Below are 20,552 nucleotides of genomic sequence, written 5' to 3'. Positions count from 1 at the left end.
TGAATTAGATAAAGTAGGAAAGACTTAAATATCTTCTTTATATATTAAAACACTTAATGAGTGTTTACTATGAGCTAAGTACTCGGAACTGTAAGAAAAAAATACCAAAATATTCTTGGCCAATTCTTGGAAAAATTTCCACAAAGGATATTATTAAGGAGAAGAATCAAGCACCAGGATTTAAGGCAAGAAGGGGTAGGCTAACTCTACTAGTTTTCTACAAATATAGTCAGGTTTATGATTAGGATTGCCTTTATCTATAAAGCTGCTAACCTCTGGACCTTAAGGGAAAATAAAACACCAGCTGCCAGTCTTTCGTTGTACAACAAGAAGGTCTAGACAACAAGAACCCTTTTTCTGAATTGGTTCAATTGATATTTTGTTCCTAGAGTCAGAAATTACCTTGCCAGTAAAGGACTTTTTTATATAATAAAACACTTAATGAGTGTTTATGATAAGCAAGGTACTCAGAAGTTCTTTAAATACTGGACAATGCCCCTGGCTACCCAGAATGCCATAAATTCAACAACAAAGAGGTATACATGCCCCCAAATACAACATCTCTAAGTCAGCCTCCAGGTCAAGGGGTCATAAGGACCTTTAAGGCTCATTACACATGCTACTCTATGGAAAGGACTGTTAATGCGTGGAAGAGAACCACAACAGAGAGAATGTCATGAAAGTCTGGAAGGATTACACCAGTGACAATGCCATCACTGTTACAGAAAAATCCATGAAAGCCATCATGCCCAAAACAATAAATTCCTGCTAAAGAAAACTGTGTGCAGATGTTGTACATGACTTCACAGGATTTACCACAGAGCCAATACAGGAAATCATGAAAGAGACTGTAGATATGACAAAAAAGGTTGGGAGTGAAGGTTTCCAAGACATGGATCTTGGAGAAATCCAAGAGTTAACAGACACCATACCAGACGAATTAGCAGAAGACAATTTGATAGAGATGAGTGCTCCAAACCAGTACCAGACAAGGAAGACGATGTTGAAGTAGCAATGCCAGAAAACAAATTGACATTAGATGATCTGGCAAAGGGTTCCAATTATTCAAGACTGCTTTTGACTTCTTTTACAATATGAACTCTTCTATTATACAGGCACTGAAACTAATGCAAACAGTGGAAGAAGGATTGGTACCACATAGAAACATTTTTACAGAAATGAAAAAGCAAAAAGTCAGACAAATTATTTCTGTAAAGTTACACTGACTGTACCTGCTTCTCCTTCCATCCCCTCCACATCCTTCCATCTCTGCCACCCCGAGACAGCAAGACCAATCAATCCCCCCTCTTCCTCAGCCTGCTCAATGTGAAGATGGCAAATATGAAGATCTTTATGATCCACTTCCACTTAATGAACAGTAAATATATTTTCTCTTATGATTTTCTAGTAATATTTTTTCTCTAGCTTACTTTATTGTAAGAATACAGTATATAATACATGTAACATACAAAATATGCGATCAACTGTTCATGTTATTGGTAAGGCTTCTGGTCAACAGCAGGCTACTAGTTAAGTTTTGGGGGAGTCAAAGTTATACACAGATTTTTGACTGTGGGGGGTTGGTCCTCCTAACTCCCACACTGTCCAAGAGTCAACTGGACTAAAAACCCATGAACTGTACATTAAAGGTTAACTTTAGGGTAGGTAGATTTTATGTCAATACAGCTGTTCTAAAAAATTTTCATTCTGCCATTTACTGGCTGTGTGATGTCACAGTTACTTAACCTCTATGCCTCAGTTTCCCCACTTGTTAAATGGAAAAAGGATACAAACTTTTTGATGACATATGTAAAACATTTTGCATGGTATACAGTAGTTATTTTGTATCTGGAAACATTAACTATTAAATACAAGAGAGGTAAGTACCAACAGTGGTAAAACCACCCAAACTGATTAAGTTATACAACTGTATGTGGTCATTATAAGTACATACTTATTTTGGCACTAATTATTTATTTATTAACTGGCATGAGAAAATGGGCAAGACATTACTTATTGAATGAAAAAAGAAATCCTATATATACATATATAAAATCATGAACCCTTACACAAAAACTATTCTTTTGGTATTCCCTATCTCAGTAAATAACACTACCATCCACCAGATGCCCAATGCAGAAATGCAGGTACTATTCTTCAGTCTCCCTCACTCTCCACAGTCAATGCCCAACATAAGAAGCAATGAAATATTGGTTGACAGATTTTTTTAAGAGGAGCCTGCCTCATCAGTTCTATTATCCTCAATTATCTTGGGGAAAACAAACAAAAACAGAACAAGTAACGAAACTGGCACTTAATATATAAGCTGGTCACATCAAAACAAAACAAGAACAGGCCTGATGTCACTTTGTTTGGCCTACTGAAATCCAAGTAAGCATGAGAATGACCAAGAGCATTTACAGTTTTATCAACTCTGCAGGATGACCTTAAAGGGACAAACTTGAGCCTCACATCAGCCTCCAATTCTTGAAAGGACTGGTACCCTCTGCAAACTGTGAAGACCAAAATACACAATCCTGCAGGTTGTTTCCCCAAACTCTAGAGTGGTGCCATTGAGAACTGTTAAATCCAGTGACACACAAGGCCCTTTTCACAACTGTAGATTTCTAAGACGATTCTCAATTTCAGGAAGGCAACTTCATGAAGACTAAGATGCAAATACTTATAATCTACAGAGAGGAGGTCTCGCTGTGTTGCCCAAGCTGGACTTGAGACTCCTGGGCTCAAGTGCTCCTCCCACCTTGGCCTCCCGAGTAGCTGAGACTACAGGCGCTTGCCACTGCCTGGCACAATCTGCATATCTTAAGGCTACATGCTTCATTCTTCACTGCTTAATACACATTAGCCGACTGCCTGCTCTCTATAGTTATTACCCCAAGGGGCAGCAGATTAGACACAGACTAAATCAAAATAAAGTTTTGAAGTCTGGAAAAAAACTTTTGGGAGGCCGGGACGGGTGGAATGTTTGAGGCAGGAGTTCAAGACCAGCCTGGGCAACACAGCAAAACCCTGTTTCTACAAAAAAATACGTAACATTAGACAGGTATGGTAGTGCATGCCAGTAGTCCCAGTTACTAAGGAAGCTGAGGTAGGAGGAATGCTTGAACCCAGGAGGCAGAGGTTGCAGTGAGCAGAGATTGTGCCACCGCACTCCAGCACGGGTGACAGAGCAAGACCCTGTCTCAAAAAAAGAAAAAGAACCAAGACCCGATCCTGTAAACATCCATAACACAGACTACAATGTGCTGTATACATACATTGTCCTCCAAGCCACCTTGGCTTGGACAGAATATGCCTGGAAATGGGAGTAAAGAGGAAGTTCTGAAGAACACAGAGAGTAGAGAGGCATTATCAAAAGAGGTCCAGTGTGGTGCAGCATTACGTATAGGAGAGAAGACTGGAAAAGCCTCATATGCCAAATTAAGGAGTCAGCATTGTCTTTTCAATACACAAAAATTAACCTAGTTTTTAGTGTAATGAAAGTACTATATATATACACATATAGATTCCAGATCCTTGCCACATCTAAAGGCAAGTAAATAACAATGTGAGTCTTAGAAAGAGACCACCAACAAATACATCACAGATAAGTGGCAGAAGGATTAGTGAGAAAGTACCACAGTAGTGTAGGGGACAGATGCAGACTTGGGAGTCTGGGAGAAAGGTATTCCTTAGGAGAGGAAGGAAATCTTACTATTTCAAGGAGCCTGGAAAAAAATATACAATTTAGGAATACGTCTGGTCACCCTGCCCCACTCCTAATCCTGTTAGAACAGGATTCCCAAATCAAGGCAAATGATATCTCACATGCCTCCCCCCTCCCCTTCTCTCAAGTACATCAAGCCAGAGCTCTAGTTTAAGATGACATAATTATAATAAAAGTGAATGAGGTGTTCAATGTATACTCCAAACTGTTTCATCTTATAATTACCAATGCTTGCCTTAACCAATTTAGAAGGAAAAAAAAAAATCAAAGCTAGGACTGTCAGATGGGGAAAGATCTACTAGTCTCCTTTGTGTACAACAGGGATAAACGTAACACTATCTCATAAGGCTTTTTGTGAATTAATGCACACAAAGTACTTAGCGTAGGGCCTGGCATGTAATTATGTGCTGAACCAATGAATACTGTCTATCAGTAGTATCATTACTATTATTCAGAGGCCATGACAGGGATCCTTGAGGAAGGATCTCCTGGCTCATTAAGTGAACCAAAGACCTATGGCAACTATTTCTCTGAAGACTCCAGGCTCTTCTATTCCTGGTACCCCCTAACTCTTCCTCCTAATCATTTGACTTAAAATGCTTAATTAAAAGACAAGAGATATGATTCAAATAGACCTAAGGGCTGAATCCACTACAGGTTCAGTATCCCTCATCTGAAATCTGAGATGACCAAGAAGTGTTTCAGATTTTGATTTTTTTTTTTTTTTTTTTGATTCTGGAATATCTGCATATTGAGCTATCTCGGGGATAGGGCCCAAATCTAAACACAGAATTCATTTATTTTTCTTTTTTTTTTTGAGATGGAGTCTCGCTCTGTCACCCCCAGGCTGGAGTGCAGTGGCACGATCTTGGCTCAATGCAAGCTCCACCTCCCGGGTTCACACCATTCTCCCACTCAGCCTCCTGAGTAGCTGGGACTACAGGCGCCCGCCATCATGCCTGGCTAATTTTTTTGTGTTTTTAGTAGAAACGGGGTTTCACCATGTTAGCCGGATGGTCTTGATGTCCTGACCCACTTCAGCCTCCCAAAGTGCTGGGATTACAGGCGTGAGCTACCATGCCTGGCCAAATTCATTTATTTTTCATATATATTTCATACATATAGCCTGAAGTTAATTTTATACAATATTTTTAGAAATTCTGTACATGAAATTAAATTCTGTGTTTTAACTGTCACCCATCACGAATTCAGGTGTGTTATTTCTACTTGTGACGTGTCGGTGTTCCAAAAGTTTCAGATTTTGGAGCATTTCAGATTAGGGCTGCTCGACATGTGTATTGTGTATATTTACACACACACCACACACACACACATTTTTTAAGATGTGGCATCTTGGTCTGTCCCCCAGGTTGGAGCACAGGGCTGCAATCATAGCTCACTGCAGCCTTGAACTCCGGGGCTCAAGCAATCCTCCTGCCTCAGCCTCCCAAGTAGCTGGACTACAGACATGCGCCACCATGCCCAGCTATTTTTTTTCCACCCCTCAGAAAAAAGGTCTCGCTATGTTGCCCAGGCTGGTCTTGAATTCCCGGGCTCAAATGTTGCTCCTGCCTCAGCCTCTCAAAGTGCTGGGATTACAGGCATGAGCTACCACACCTAGCCAATACTGATCCTTTTAAATTATCCAGTTAAATGAATTCATAGTTCCTCATTTCAAAACAGAAACCTACTATCCACCCCATACTCACAGACCCATTTACTTTGTGTGGTCTATCTGAACTTTCATCAATGTATAGATCTGCATTCAGACTAGTGTTTTACCATGAGAAAAAATGTTTTTCTCTTGGTTATTCCACTATTGCCTGACAGTTCCTGCCCTTATTTTTAGCATATTTTGCCATAAAGTGAGGTCATTTGTAGCTTTTTTTGACATTCAGTTGGTCTTGTTGGTCTTTTACTGTTAACAGGAAAGAAGGCTTTTAGATAAATCAGAGACTTCATAGAGGGCAAACTTTAATACTACCGAAAACCAGGAGTCAACAGGAAGAATTACTTGGCAATGCTGCAAAAGAAAAACAATTGTTTAATTAAAAAATTAATTTAAAAACAATTCTTTGTTTAATGTTGATGACACAGAGACGAATACCCTCAAGATAAAACTAGTTCTACCTATCTACCTATTGTTAGAAAGAATGGCTTTTGAGAAAACTCACCTAATACAAGTTATTTTATGTTATTTGAGATGGAGTTCTGCTCTTGTCGCCCATGCTGGAGCACAATGGTTCAATCTCAGCTCTCTGCAACCTCCGCCTCCCGGGTTCAAGTGATTCTCCCGCCTCAGCCTCCTGAGTAGCTGGGATTACAGGCGTGTGCCATCACGCCTGGCTAATTTTTGTACTTCTGGTAGAGATGGGGGATTTCACCATATTGGCCAGGCTGGTCTCAAACTCCTGACCTCAGGTGATCTGCCCACCTCAGCCTCCCAAAGCACTGGGATTACAGGCATGAGCCACAGCACCTGGCCCTAATACAAGTTACTTTAGATCAGGCCTCAATTTTCTCCTCTCCAACAGGTAAGAGCTGACCCTCCTATCATGAAACTGTTTTCCTATAGCCATGATCATCAACTAGGACAACAAAGGTAAGGGAGATAGCCTGAAGAAAAGCATTCCCCTCCTCCATAAAGGAAAATCCTCCTCCTCCTCCTTAAAACTGGGAATCATTGTTTTGAAAAGCAGAAAGAACACAGGCTTTGGAATACAAACACCAGGTCTACCACTTAGGTATCACTCTGAGCCTTGGTTACCTAAAGGTTTAAAAAAAAAAAAAAGTGGGTAACACCTACTTTGCAGACTTTGTAGTAGTCAGAAATACATAAAGTACATGGATATGCTCAATAAATACCTCATTAGTGTCAGATGTCCAATTCCACGTTATTAAATTATATCCCTGTTACTCAGAAGTATGGTTTCAACTTATTCGTCCTAGCCAAGTTCATCAAGAAGCTTACTTGTTTTAGCATATAACTGGGTTTTTTTTTTCCATCTGTGGTTCAGAAGTATCACTCATAACCTTTTCTTTAAAAATCTGAACCCTCACTATGTAGACATGTTTGTTAAAGAATAAGATCCCCAAATTTTATACTTATTTGTATAGAAAAAATGTACAATTAATTTGGAAACCTTGGCCCTGCCTTTAAATATCATACTCCCCAGACCCAGCACTGTGATAGGATGGCCATTCTGGCAGCTCAAAATCTTGATCTGGGGATACTCATCTGTCGTAAATGAATGCCAACTACCATCTCTGGGTTGATTTTTATTCAGCTTGCCTTTAATTGACAACATAATACCAATGCTGAAGATCCTTCAAGACTATTACTATTAATCATGTACAATGGATTAACAGCTAGTTGAGAAATTTATAGAAGACTGTTTGAAGGGCCCAAGGTTTACTCAGTCCTCCAGAGAGAGTTCTAAAACTGGGGTCAAATGGATCGGAGTGTAGTAATCCTCTTGACAAAAAATGTGTTTACATGAAAATTTTTTCTGAAACATTTTTTTTCTCCATTTAATCAGATGTTTTTTAAATGCATTGGTCTTGAACATTTAGACTTTGTTTTTAAATTAAGCCAGCGTAGCAGAAAGCAATATACTTAGATGCCCCAAATAACTGGTTCTGCTGAGATGTACTCTGGCAATTTGCCTTTCTTTTTTTCCTATTTTTATTTTTGAAACAGAGTCTCACTCTGTCGCCCAGGAGTGCAGCGGTACAGTTTCGGCTCACCGCAACCTCCGCCTCCTGGGTTCAAGCAATTCTCGTGCCTACTCCTAACGAATAGCTGGGACTACAGGCACGTGCCACCACACCTGGCTAATTTTTTATATTTTTAGTAGAGATGGGGTTTCACCATGTTGGCCAGGCTGGTCTCAAACTCCTGACCTGGTGGTCCGCCCGCCTCAGCCTCCCAAAGTGCTGGGATTACAGGCATGAGCCACATGCCCGGCCTGCCTTTAGTTTTATACTAATAATAAAGCTAAAAAAATTTCTATAGAGTGGATACTCAGGATTTTGGGCATATTCTTTATTACAATTTTGAAGAGCCCTTATATGAACACTCGTTTAGAAAAATGTCATTCAGACCACAGATTAGGACATGCTAAAGATTCCCATGAAGAATACATTTTCCTTATGGAAGAATATAAGTCTTCTAGCCAAATTTCTCTATTTGCTTTAGTCACCAGCTCACTCAAAGCCAAGTTTTTGGCTCTACTTTAATGACTCTATAGTTTGTTGAGAGATGTTTCTCTGTGTTTTAACCTTCTCCTTGGTCCTACCTCAAGTCTTCTGTGCAACAATGTCAAGAATAAAAATTTATCAGATTGGTCATATGAAACTGACAGTATTTTACCTTTTTCAACCAATAAAATGGCAATTTCATATAGTTCAACCTAATATTATTTCATAAATACTGACAACCCACTAGGTTAGATGTTGAGGTTACAGATATATATATATATAAAAAAAAACTCCTTGCCCTCAGGATAATTATTTAGGTAGGAAAAAGAACCAAATCTAGTTAGGTAAGTAGAGATCAAGCACAAAATGCTACAGAAGAGAGGAATAAATCAGGGTGTCTAAAATGGTTTCACAATTCAGGCGTTTTGGCCAGAGAATAATGAAAATGCAGAATTTCAATAAGCAGGCATAAGAAAGAGCATTAACACACAGAGAACAAGCACAGAGAGGATATAGAACACAGTAAATTCAAGAAAACAAAGTAGTCCAACAGGGCTGGACAGGAAGGCTCACCAGGAATAAACGAGATAAAGCTACAGGTCCTAACCTCCTTCCTCTATCAGAAAGATGAATCCATCAATAGATACAAGATTTCCTCTCCCTGCATCACCTGACTTTCCTCTCTTCTCCACTGGCTCCTTCAGTTTGTCAGTATGTTCAAGACTCTTTCACCTTAAAAAACCACCATACCTTCCTTGATTTAAAATATCCTCCCAATTCACTGCCGTCTTTCTTCTGCTACACTATCAAGCTTCTCGAAAATGTGATCTTTATTTAACCTCCTGTTCGTCCTCTCAATCTACAATGTCTTGCCATCACTAATCTCTCCCCTTCCCCAAAAAGACACTAAACAACTGCTCCCAAATTAATGACTTCATAGCTGCCAAACCCAACTGATACTTCCAGTCTATCTTACCCTGCATTTTTGTAGGATCTGACCCTTCAGCTATTCTCCACTCAAGTCAGGAATCACTTTCTCCTGGCTCTCCCTTTCCATTTCTGGTTATTCTTCAGTTTTCACAGGGTACATCTATTGTCCAATATTCTTTTTGCTCTCTTAACTCAGTCTGGAAGAGGAAATACTACAATTTCCAGGACACGTTTATGAGAACACTAGAGAACATTTCATACCAAAACAGCTCAAGAATATTGAAAGCACATGGTCACTATAATCGTAACTCTCATCACTTACCTGTCACACTGCTAACTGTATGGACTGTTAGCTCACCAATTTGATTAACTATAAAGGTCCTTCACAACCTGTATCTCAGCAGTGCCCCAGCATAGTATCTGCTGCATTTGCAGGCACTCAATACAGATAACACATGAAAGGCAGACCCGTATCACACTCCTGTCATAGGTATTTTTACCACCTCACTCATAACCTTCATAAATGGTAGTGACTCCTTTCTTAAGCTTTTAGATACATCAATAGAAATATTCATCAGTTCTACCTCTTCTCCCTGTCAAAATTCTCAGCCACTAAAGTCATTTTGGGATTTGGGGTTTTAGGTTTGGACCACAGACCATTCCCCATCAATAAAAACACAAAGGCTCCAGAGTTGTCTCAGAGTTGTTCTCGGACCTGGTCTCCATTACCTCTCCGTATAAAGCTTCTCAGGCTGCCTTGATGCAGAAGAAAGAGGGAACTTGGAGTCTGGGATTCTGATTTAAGCCCCAGTGCTCCATTAATTGGGGGAACTTTGACCAATATTCTCAATTTCTCTAAGCAGGTCTTTTTCTTTGTAATGTGAGAATGACAGAGTCTCATAAATTCTCCTGAGGAATAAAAGAAACTAAAGGCTCTGGACAGTTGGTCTACGTGACCCTACTCTTGCCCTCACCAATCTGACACAGCTTCCACTACTATCCTTTTTCTGCACTTACTGACAGGGTATCCTTCTTCCTATTTAAAGAGCAAATTTGGAGTAAATTTTTTCTCATACCCTCAGGGCTTCTTGGTCAGCTATCCCTGCCACAACTCTCACACCTTTGTAAACATGATCAGCTCTCTCCCATGTTTACAACTTTTCTTAACCCTGCTCTTTAGTAGCCAGCCTGTCTTTCCCTAGCATCCCCATCAGCCTTCTGTATAGAGTACCCCATCTCTACCGCCTTTACTCATCTCTTTAATCCTTGAAGGCAAGCATCAGATGCTTCTCTCCCTTTCCACACATGCTATTCTGAAACACTTTTTTTTCAAACCAAGTTCACTGTGCCTTATCAAATCCTATGGACATTTCCTGAGCCTTTTAAGAGGTCTTCATTCCTACCTGGATATTCTTACAGGATCTTTGGAAAGTACAAATCTAATCACCTACTCCAGAGGGCATTGGTCCACAACCATGTTGGTCTCAGGACTCCTTTATACTCTTAAAAATTACTGAGGTAATTTTAAGTACTTTCAATTTTAATTACTCAAAAGCTTTTTGTGTAAGTAGGTCATATCAATATGCACCCACTAGAAATACAAAAGGGGTAGATTTATTAATCATTAAAAAAACCTATTACATATTAACACAATGATTTTCCAAGACAAAAAATAATTTATGGAGTGGCATTGACATTTTTGCAAATCTCTTTACTATCTGGTTTAATATAAGATAGTGGGATTTTCTGGTCTGTTTCTGTATTTAATTTGTTGTCATGTGTTATTCTGGTTGAAGTATATGAAGAAAATCCAGCCTCACACAGATACGTAGCTGGAAAAAGGAGTATTTTAATACCATTTTCAGACAACTGTGGCTATTAATACTACACCAAAATTCTCAACAAATGGTAACTTCTTAAAGATTAGTTACAATATGGAATCTGAAACCATATGTACTCTTCATATGCTGTTACATTAAAACACATGGGTCAATCTTGCATTTTGGATGGATCTTTTACGCCTATCTGATTTTCTATCATATGTTAGTCATTTGACAAATACTGCCTGAATTATGCAAATATAACAGATGTTGACATACTAGTTAATAGTAAATAGTACCACCAATCTCATCAGGGGTCTTTAAGTATTGGGGCAAGTGTCAAGCTCATGTGGTGGCAGATAAAGGTCTTCCAAAATTCTTTTTTTTTTTCTTTCAGTGCTCAAATTGCATCAGTGGCAACAAATATAGTGAGTTATTTCTTATGAAGTGACTGGATTACTTTGTTCATTTTCAAGAAAATGTCTGCCAAATACCCAAAGTTCAATAACCATAGTTTGTTAGTTGTTCTTCTGGTAAAGATAAAAAGGTGTTTCAAGGAAAAAAAGAGGCTTATTCTTGAAACTCAGTCACATAAACACTTTTCCTCCAGATAATCACCATACTTGGATATGAAGTAAAAGTACTTTATACTGACTTCTCATTTGTCACACAGAATATTAAAGGCATATATTCAAGGGCTGAGATTTAATGAAATTAATTTTACTGCTTCCTCAAGGACATTTGTAAGTGACACCGGCTTTTCTGGGAATGTGTAGCATGAAAAATACAATGGCTGCTACCACAGTTTAATGACATTGCCCTGATTCCTGCTACGTGCCAGCTGTTTTACTCACCCCCATTGCTTTTGCACTATCGGTACAAATGTCAACACAGTGGGGTGGGGGAGGATAAATCAACCATGTCTTAGAATTATAAAAATACTTCTGACTTTGTGGCCTCTTAAAGGGTTTTGGTGAGCACTAGGCAGGCACAGACCTAGCTTGGAGAACTGCTGCCACAGAGTAAAGGCCAAGTTCCTTATCAATAGCATATAAAACCCTTCATGGTCTGACTTCAGCTTAGTGGCCAAGTTAGAACCCTCCTAGTCTATTCCTACTTTATTCTGTTGTGTGTTCTCTCTCAATAAAAGGGCACTAGTTATGAATATGTATCTTGATCAAGATTCACTTATCTGTATATACCGGAGCAACCACCACACATAGCAAGATAAAGAACATTTCCAACACTCTATAAGGTTCCCCTGTGCCCTTTCCCACACTATCCCCAAAGAGTTTACTATTCAGGCTTCTGTTGTTACCAATTAGTTTTGCCTATTTTTGAACCTCTTATAAATGCAATCATGTAGGTATTCTTTTGGGTCTTTTTTCCCCCACTTAACTTAGTATCTGATATGTCTACACATTGAAGTATAGAACAGTGGTTTTTATTACTGTGCAGTACTACATATTAATAGATGTGGATATATGTATTTATCCATATTCCTGCTCAAGGTTGTACAGAAAAGATTTAAAGTAACAGGTCTGACTGGTGTCTTTTAGCTACCATCTGGGAACTTAAATTTTGAGTTCCCACCATTCCCAGAACTGAGTGACTTACTATACCCAAAATGAACAAACAATATGGTTTATGCTGAACATGGGCTTTCCTCCCGGAGTCTGAAATTTTGGTACATTTCAGGCAGAGGCTACCTATTTAACCATTCCTCAGACACATACACGCACACACTCTCTCTCTGTCTCTCTCCCTCTGGGTGCCCAGATTCTAACAAGCTATTCTGGCTGGCGACATTTTACATATGTTGTCAGTTGTAAGGAATTAAACTATGTCCTGTTTAACTGTCCCGGGAAAGGAATATTGGAAGCTTGTACCAGACTTCACCCAATGTGCCTTTTCCCTTTGATGGTTTTTCTCTGTGTCCTTTAGCTGTAAGCTTAGCTATGAGTACCACTATACGCTAAGTCCTGTGAATCTTCCTAGTCAATCATCTAATTTGGGCACTGTCTGGGGGGGACCCAACATAACAGGCGTTTATTGTTTTGTCCTACTTTTAGGGACAGGGTCTGGATATGTGGTCCAGACCCGTCTTGAACTCCTAGGCTCAAGGCACTCTCCTGCCTCAGCCTCCCCAGTAGCTGGTGCTACAGGCACCATAACCAGCTTGCCTTTTCTTCAGATTTTAAATATTATGAATAAAACTGCTGTGAATATTCTTGTGCATGCCTTTTTATACTCATATGTACTCACTTCTCTTGCATATAGGAACACAAGTGGATCACTAGGTCATAGGCTAGTATCCCTTGTGCTTAAAATTCTATCAATATTGTACTTCTAGTTGCCTAAAAATAGCCCTGTTTCATATCTCCTTGTCCTTACACGTTATTCCTTTCGCTTAGAATGTCCTTCCCACCCCCCACACACTACGCCTGTTTTGGCAATAACCTTCAAATCTTTTACCTGCCTAGTTCTGATGTTATTTCTGATGAGGAAAAGGAAGAAATTGGTTCTGTTTTTATATCTGTTGGGTTTAACATACCTCAGACACATGCATTCCGTAGTCCAATCACAAGTATAAGTCTTTAGAACAACCAAAGCTAAAGAACTCAATCTAAAACTTGGGCACACAACAGACAACTAACTGGTGCTTGCTTCTACAGAACACATGGGCCTCCTGTATATATAAGGAGACAGGAATGATCCAACAGGGTTGAACTGTGAAGAATGTGGCATTTGGGGAGAAAAGGAAACCTGCAAGTACCAAGACAAGACAAGATTGATCAGATAAGAAAAAAAGAAAAAGGAAGCTAGAGTCTTACAAACCAAATGGACATTTTAAGTACAATAAGAGAGCAACACAGCAGAGGTGAGAGTGTATGAATTTTAGAAAAAGTACTACTGTAGAAATGAGAAAACCCGGGTTCTAGTTCTGTCTTTATTTCCTGCTCACAGTATAAATTTAGGGTAATCACTTTTCATTCTAAACTTAATTCTCCTAGTCCATGAAAAGAGGATGTCAGAGATTATAATCTGGCTTTGGTGTCAACTTTAAGTTATACGTAGGAGACAGGTCTCTAACACGTTTTGAGCTTCAAAACAATTCCAAGATTACAGCTTAAAAAAAAAAAAAAAAAAAAAAAAGCCTCAGGAGAAAGGGCAGACACACGGGAGACAGACAGATGATGGAAGGGCCAGAACCCAGGAGCACAAAGCCAGAATGCAGAGAGCACAGGTGTTAAGTAGTAAGAGATTAAATGTTCTGTAAAAAGACACAAAAAAACCAACCTGCCCTTCAAAGTAACTGTTCTCTTCCAACAGAGGAGAGCTACCCCCACACTTTTATCAAAGGGGATTGTACGCAGTGGGGCTAAATCTGTCAGGATGGTACATAAAGCAGCATATTATGCTGGCCAAGAATAAAGAAACCAGTAACACTATTAGTGAAGTTACTCCCAGAATCAATAGCTACTTGCAACTATGACCCATTTTTAGCATACAAACCAACCTTTAGACCTGCCCTCTGGGGATTCTCCTGTTACCTCAAGGGAACTCATCAGGAATGCCTTAAATCAAAACAAAGAGTGTTAACTCACAATTTAAAAGGACTGTTCCACCATTCAGGAATACAAAAAAAAAAATAAAATAAAATTCAAAGGTTATCCACGCCTAAGTGTTCTCCTGAACTACTGAAAGTAAAGCTCAACACCATTCAGTCAGGAATCCTCCCAGGTCCAAGTTAATCAAAACCACATTATATATTAGGGTGGCAAAAGAATCCCTAACATTGGGCTTTAAAATGACACCTAACAAAATTCATTGGAAATTACATCTACAATGTGAATTTAGCACTCTGAAATTTGGATACTAACTTTTAACAGCAAGTCAGACAATTTTCCTATGAAAATAGGAAATATTACATACATCATGCACATTTTACTTCATTCTTTTTCAGCTAGTTTACTATGACTGAGAAATGCACTGTTGGGGTGGGTCCTATCTTCAACATAAAAACCTTCGGTCTACAGAACCTGTGCTCACAGAAGATGAGATACTCTCATAAGCAGGTTTAACTAAAAAACAGGTTGCAACAATGCAGGAAAAAGCTAAGGGCATTTCCAAAACTGCAATGTTGGGTGCAAAGGAAGCAAAGTTCATAGTGACCAAAAGACTTTAAGAGCCTGCATGGTGGCTCATACCTGTAATCCCAACACTCTGGGAGGCTGAGGCAGGAGGATGGCTTGAGCCCAGGATGAGCCTGGACAACACAGTGAAACCCCATCTCGAAGAAAAAAATTTTTAAACTTAGCTAAGCATGTTGAATGACTGTAGACCCAGCTACTTGGGAGGCTGAGACTGAAGGATCCCTTGAGCCAGGGAGCTTTGAGGCTGCAGTAAACTGTGATTGCACCACTGCCCGCCGGCCTGGGTGATAGAGTAAGACCTTGTCTCAAAAACAATCTTTTTTTTTTTTTTTTTTTTTTGAGACGGAGTCTCGCTCTGTCACCCAGGCTGGAGTGCAGTGGCCTGATCCCAGCTCACTGCAAGCTCCGCCTCCCGGGTTTACACCCTTCTCCTGCCTCAGCCTCCCGAGTAGCTGGGACTACAGGCGCCTGCCACTTCATCCGGCTAGTTTTTTGTATTTTTTTAGTAGAGACAGGGTTTCACCGTATTAGCCAGGATGGTCTCGATCTCCTGACCTTGTGATCCACCCGTCTCGGCCTCCCAAAGTGCTGGGATTACAGGCTTGAGCCACCGCGCCCGGCCTTCAAAAACAATCTTAATAATAAAATCTTAAAAGGCTTAAGAAACGGTAAAGGGTGCAATCAGTGCTTCTTGGTCTTAATTCAAACGAGAAGCAAAATTCTTTACATAACCTCCTCTACCATAACCTCTAGGTACAAACTCCTTCCAACCCTTTAGCCTCAGGGGCTTTCTGGCAAATTCTCCCCAGAGCCAGTACAGTTTATATACTGTCTAGGAAAAGCAGATTTGCAGAACAGGATGAGATTAGCACAACTTCTCCATAGCAGAAAAAAATAATTTGTTATTTGATTCCATGATTCTTTTACTGCCTCCACCACTAGCTACTAAAGACAACAGTCTAAACATTAATATTTAGGTTTGGTGTCCATTTGTCTCAAACTGTAAGACAGAAGTACAAATAATCTAATTTTCCTTTAAAATAAACATAACTTTAGAAAATAATCATTTAGCTAAGGGACCTGAAACCAATGAATAAGAAAGTTTGCACAGACAACACCTAACATTATAAATGCAAAAATAATACCAGCAGAAAGCTGCTTTAGTCACCTCACTCTTCCCCTCCCCAGTACACTCCACACCCCCAAATCCACAAACACTGAACTCATAGCTGAGTGCTTTGCTGGTAAAGGTTGCTAAGAAGCAGCTAGAAGCAAGTAACATTTTAAAGTTTTCATCTTTCCAAAAACTTTCCAGGACACAGGTAAGAAAGCTATCTAGCTTGTGTCTGACAGAAAAAAAGCTATCTAGCTTGCATTCTCACAGAAAAAAATTCTTTGGCACAAGCTCTGAATATGCTTTTTACTCCTTTAAATCCTTGAGAATGCAGCCAGGCACAGTGGCTCACACCTGTAATCCCAGCATTTTGGGAGGCCGAGGCAGGCAGATCACAAGGTCAGGAGTTCGAGACCAGCCTGGCCAATATGTTGAAACCCCACCTCTACCAAAAATACAAAAATTAGCCGGGCATGGTGGTGCGTGCCTGTAGTCCCAGTTACTTGGGAGGCTGAGGCAGAAAAATTGCTTGAACCCCAGAGGCGGAGGTTGCAGTGAGCCGAGATCGCGCCACTGCACTCCAGCCTGAGCGACAGAGTGAGTCTCCATCTCAAAAAAAAAACAAAAAAATTTCTTGGAAATGCAATATAGGAAAAAAATATACATACCCCTTTACATCTATAAGTTTGGTTGTGTACAATGCTGGGATTCTAAGTTTTATCCAGAATTGAAACCCCAGTCCCTCATTTCTGGGGCAGGGCTATTTTATGCCCTGGGAGCTTATCTCAGAAGATTTTACCACATACTGCTTTTAAAAAATTTTTTTAACCTTTATTAATTCTTCCTGGAAATTTGAGAGACAGCATTATGGGAATCTTAGCTAAGACAGACAAAGTGAGATTTAGTAAGCTCTATTTTACTTTCACGGGTCTTAAAACAATTATGTAATTTCAAATTTGCCTTGCCTCAGACAGAAAAAGTTACTGAAATTTTAACTGTCCTGAAAAAAGGAGTCTTTTGTGCAGAGGGTTGGGAGGGTCACTCCCACAGTGGGAGGAGCCTGCCATCTCCAGACCTCTGGCTCTCAGGATCAGCTAACTGCTCTGACATACATTGTGGAATGATAGACACAGCACATTCCTTCTGACATCAGCACTGCTGTACTAACACTCAGAAGACCCACACTGACTTCTACAGCAACTGGGACTCCTGTCAATGCAGTTAAGGTTCACTTTGCCTATAAATGTGACCAGCTCCCAGACCATTTTCTACAATGTATGCCACCGATAACCCCTTGATCCTCTGACATAACAGAACACACATAATACGCTGGACTATGGCACCAGAAAGACCTAGGTTCACACTAAATTCCATCACTTAACAGCCTTGTGACTTGATTTCTAACCCTGTTTCCTTTTCTGCAAAATAGCGGGGAAATCCAAAAGGGATGTTTTAAGACAGACTCCAAACTAGCCTTCAGGTTGAATCCAACATTAAAGACCTGTTACATTTGGTCCATAGCATTTAAAATTTTTTTAATGCTACATTTAAAAGTCAGGAGATTCATCAAAATAGAGATAGCCAGTTTAGAAGCAAGTCAAAGATCCACCAACTCTGGGCCCACAGTTTTGCTGGGCAACAATCAGCTAGCGGCTGCTCCATTCAGGGAGGCATATACTCTGCAGTTCAGAAGCCATTACTTTTCCTTCCTCCTCCTTTGCTCATTTATGTTACCTCTGGCCCCGGTAGGGTTTGAGTTTGCAACCCATTTTAAAGACTAAGAATAAAATTAATGGTTATGGTCAGTGAAAATGCTTATTAAGGCAGCTGTTATCATTAGCTCACTAGTTAAGTTTGGTACTGAGCCTGGAGTCTTACTACTTTATCTTCCTCCTCCACTTTTTGCTTCATGGGCACTGGTTTGTGCACTACAGTGGAAGAATAAGCCCAGAGAACCATTCCTGTATCAAACGCCTATAGCTTAACCCAAACTGCAAACGTTTCCATGATTATTTACAAGCATCAGCTCTCCAACCTCCGATGTGCTGCACAGGCTGGTACAACCTCCCTCCCACACATGGGAGCTTAGACCACGGAGTTGTTTACAAGACAAACCCTTCAGAGGAGGGAAGCCAAGTTTTGTTTTGTTTTTTTTGAGACAGAGTCTCGATCGTTGCCCAGGCTGGAGTGCAGTGGACGATCTCGGTTCACTGCAACTTCCACTTCTGGGTTTAAGCGATTCTCCTGCCTCAGCCTCCCGAGTAGCTTGGATTACAGGTGCCCACCACCACGCCCGGCTAATTTTTGTATTTTTAGGAGAGACGGGATTTCACTTTGTTGGCCAGGCTGGTCTTGAACTCCTGACCTCAGGTGATCTGCACGCCTCAGCCTCCCAAACTGCTGGGATTACAGGCCTGAGTCATGGCGCCCAGCCATACTTTTTTATTACAAAGGTTGACTTACATACGGAGTAGTCAACTTCCAAATTCTACTTCTATAAACCGAGCAGGCACTGCCAGGCCACCCAAAGTTTAAATCGCCCTGACAAAAAATTTAAAAAGCGACACTGGGTCAGGCGATGTGGCTCACACCTGTAATCCCAGCACTTTCAGAGGCCGAGGCGGGCAGATCACGAGGTCAGCAATTCGAGACCAGCCTGACCAACATGGTGAAACCCTGTCTCTACTAAAAATACAAAAATTAGCCGGGCATGGTGGCGCGTAATCCCAGCCACACAGGAGACTGACGCAGGAGAATCGCTTGAACCGGGAGGCGGAGGTTGCAGTGAGCCGAGATCACACCACTGCATTCTAGCCTGGGTGACAGGGCAAGACTCCGTCTCAAAAATAAACAAATAAATAAATAAATAACCAAACTCTACAACAACGTGCTCTGGGAATACAGTTCGGCCACAAGCTCCATGTGCTCAATGAGGCCAAATAAAAGACCAGTGATAAGTCCCCAAAACACCGTCCTCAGGGTTTTCTGACAGCCAATAGCCCCACTGAGTTCCACAGGCTTTTCTAACTATGCAAAAAAACAACCAGGAAAACAATCACCGACTTGAGGTTTCCAAGGTTGGGTCCTGTTCGAATATATTTTTATTTTTTAACCCAGCATGTGTCCCTAGAGTCAAAAGGAACATGAGCTTCAGGGTGCAAACTGTCCTTACCAGACACTTACGGCTGGCAAGGGACCGCACCGTCACCTGAGGGGCAGGCAAGAGGCGGGCAGTCCACCTGTGCCTTCCAGAATAGGAACCCCACCCACTTGCCCCTCTTCCCCACGAACGACACAGCCCAGTAGTTGACTCAGGTGCCAGGAGAGAGCGCGGGGAGGCAGGGCGGTAGCCAGGGAGACCAAGGGAAGCGGTTGCCAGAGAAATGCGGCATCAGTCAGGGCCGGGGCTGCAGGCGCGGGGCGGGGGAGGAGGGACGCGGCCTCCTCCCAGGAGGGCCTGGCTGGAGGCACCCCGGCTTCTAAGAGCGAATTCGGCTCCCGACTCTCTTCCCCATGGAAGGAACCCCAGCTAACAGCACGGTGCAAGGGACCAGGGCTGCAGGAAGCAAAATGCCCCCCGAAAAATAAGCACCCGCCCACGAAGGCACCCAAGAGCCCAGGGGTCCGCCTGGCTTTTCTCGGTCACGGGGTCAGCACGGCGCCGCTCACAGGGCCTTCTGGCCTCGCTGGGTCCCCTAGAAATGAGGCAGCAAAGCCTCGGTCGTCTCAAGCTATGAAGAACCCACGAGAGATGAAAAAGCTCCGGGGAATGATGCCGGGTGGGACACCCCAAGGTGAGGGCCCCTTTGTGGGTGAGTCCCCCCCACTCCCGGGTGACTCCAGGCGGGCACTGGTCTGCCCAACCAGCTCGTCATCCGGGAAGCGACCCGTCCAGGGCCCCAGCCGCTGCTCCGCCAAACCTGAGGCCGCCCCTGAGTCTGGGCACCTGACCTCGTCCTGTACTGAGGAGAATGACCAGAACGCGAGGCCACATGCACCCGCTCGCCAGGCTGAGGGTCCGGACAGCACAGCCCAGAGAGGGCTCTGGTCGCTCCCCGCCTGTGCCACCTCCGCAGCCTGCAACCCTACCCCTCTCCCGCCCATGCCCCAGGACCCACCTCAAAGCCGCTAGCCCCGCGGGTCTCCCGGGCTCGAAGCCCCGCCAGTCTTCCGCCCTCGCGCCACACTACCTGGTCAGCCCCGCCCTCAGGACTCCCTCTCGGGCGCCAAGCGAAGGTGTGAAGCCACGTGACCTGCCCGGGATTGGGAAGCCGCACGAGGGGCTTGATCCCTACACCTTAAAGGGGCCCAGACCGCCGCCGTCGTGGGGCTATCCAGGGATCACCGAGTCTACGTAGTCAGTAGCCCCGCCCCGTCCCGCCCGGGCCCCCCCACCGCGCGCCGGGTGCGAAAGAGACCCGCGGAGGGGGTGAGTTTCCAGCGTCCCCAGCTTCGGGTCTCCAGTGCGACGGCAGTGTGAGAAAGAAACGTTCCGGGCGCCGGTGCTCCTTTATGTCCAGTCAGCTCCCGTCTGGACGTAACGCTCGAGACCGCCCAGAGGCCGCAGTGCGGCTCGGAGGCCCCACCGGCCGCCCCCACAGGGC

The 20,552-nt window shown here is 42.3% G+C and overlaps 1 protein-coding gene across 2 annotated transcripts in view; it reads right to left on the bottom strand.

Moving 5' to 3' along the window:
- CPEB1 (cytoplasmic polyadenylation element binding protein 1) overlaps nt 1–20,536 on the bottom strand; it is a 126,487-nt gene extending 105,951 nt beyond the window's left edge. The window contains exon 1 of one of the 2 annotated variants that reach the window (XM_012000683.1): nt 20,067–20,536. Coding sequence is in view for 1 of the 2 variants with exons in the window: in XM_012000680.1 (XP_011856070.1) it covers nt 700–747 (48 nt within the window). In the remaining variant the exon portion in view is untranslated. Of the gene's footprint in view, nt 1–699; nt 1,039–20,066 lie in introns of those variants that run through there. The other variant, XM_012000680.1, reaches the window with a different exon arrangement.
- Nucleotides 20,537–20,552: the final 16 nt, after the last annotated feature.

This window comes from Mandrillus leucophaeus, unplaced genomic scaffold (assembly GCF_000951045.1).
Source record: "Mandrillus leucophaeus isolate KB7577 unplaced genomic scaffold, Mleu.le_1.0 Scaffold639, whole genome shotgun sequence".
NCBI classification, from domain to species: Eukaryota; Metazoa; Chordata; class Mammalia; order Primates; family Cercopithecidae; genus Mandrillus; species Mandrillus leucophaeus.
The sequence above is the reverse complement of the archived record's forward strand: the minus strand, read 5'-3'. Positions and strand labels throughout refer to the sequence as shown.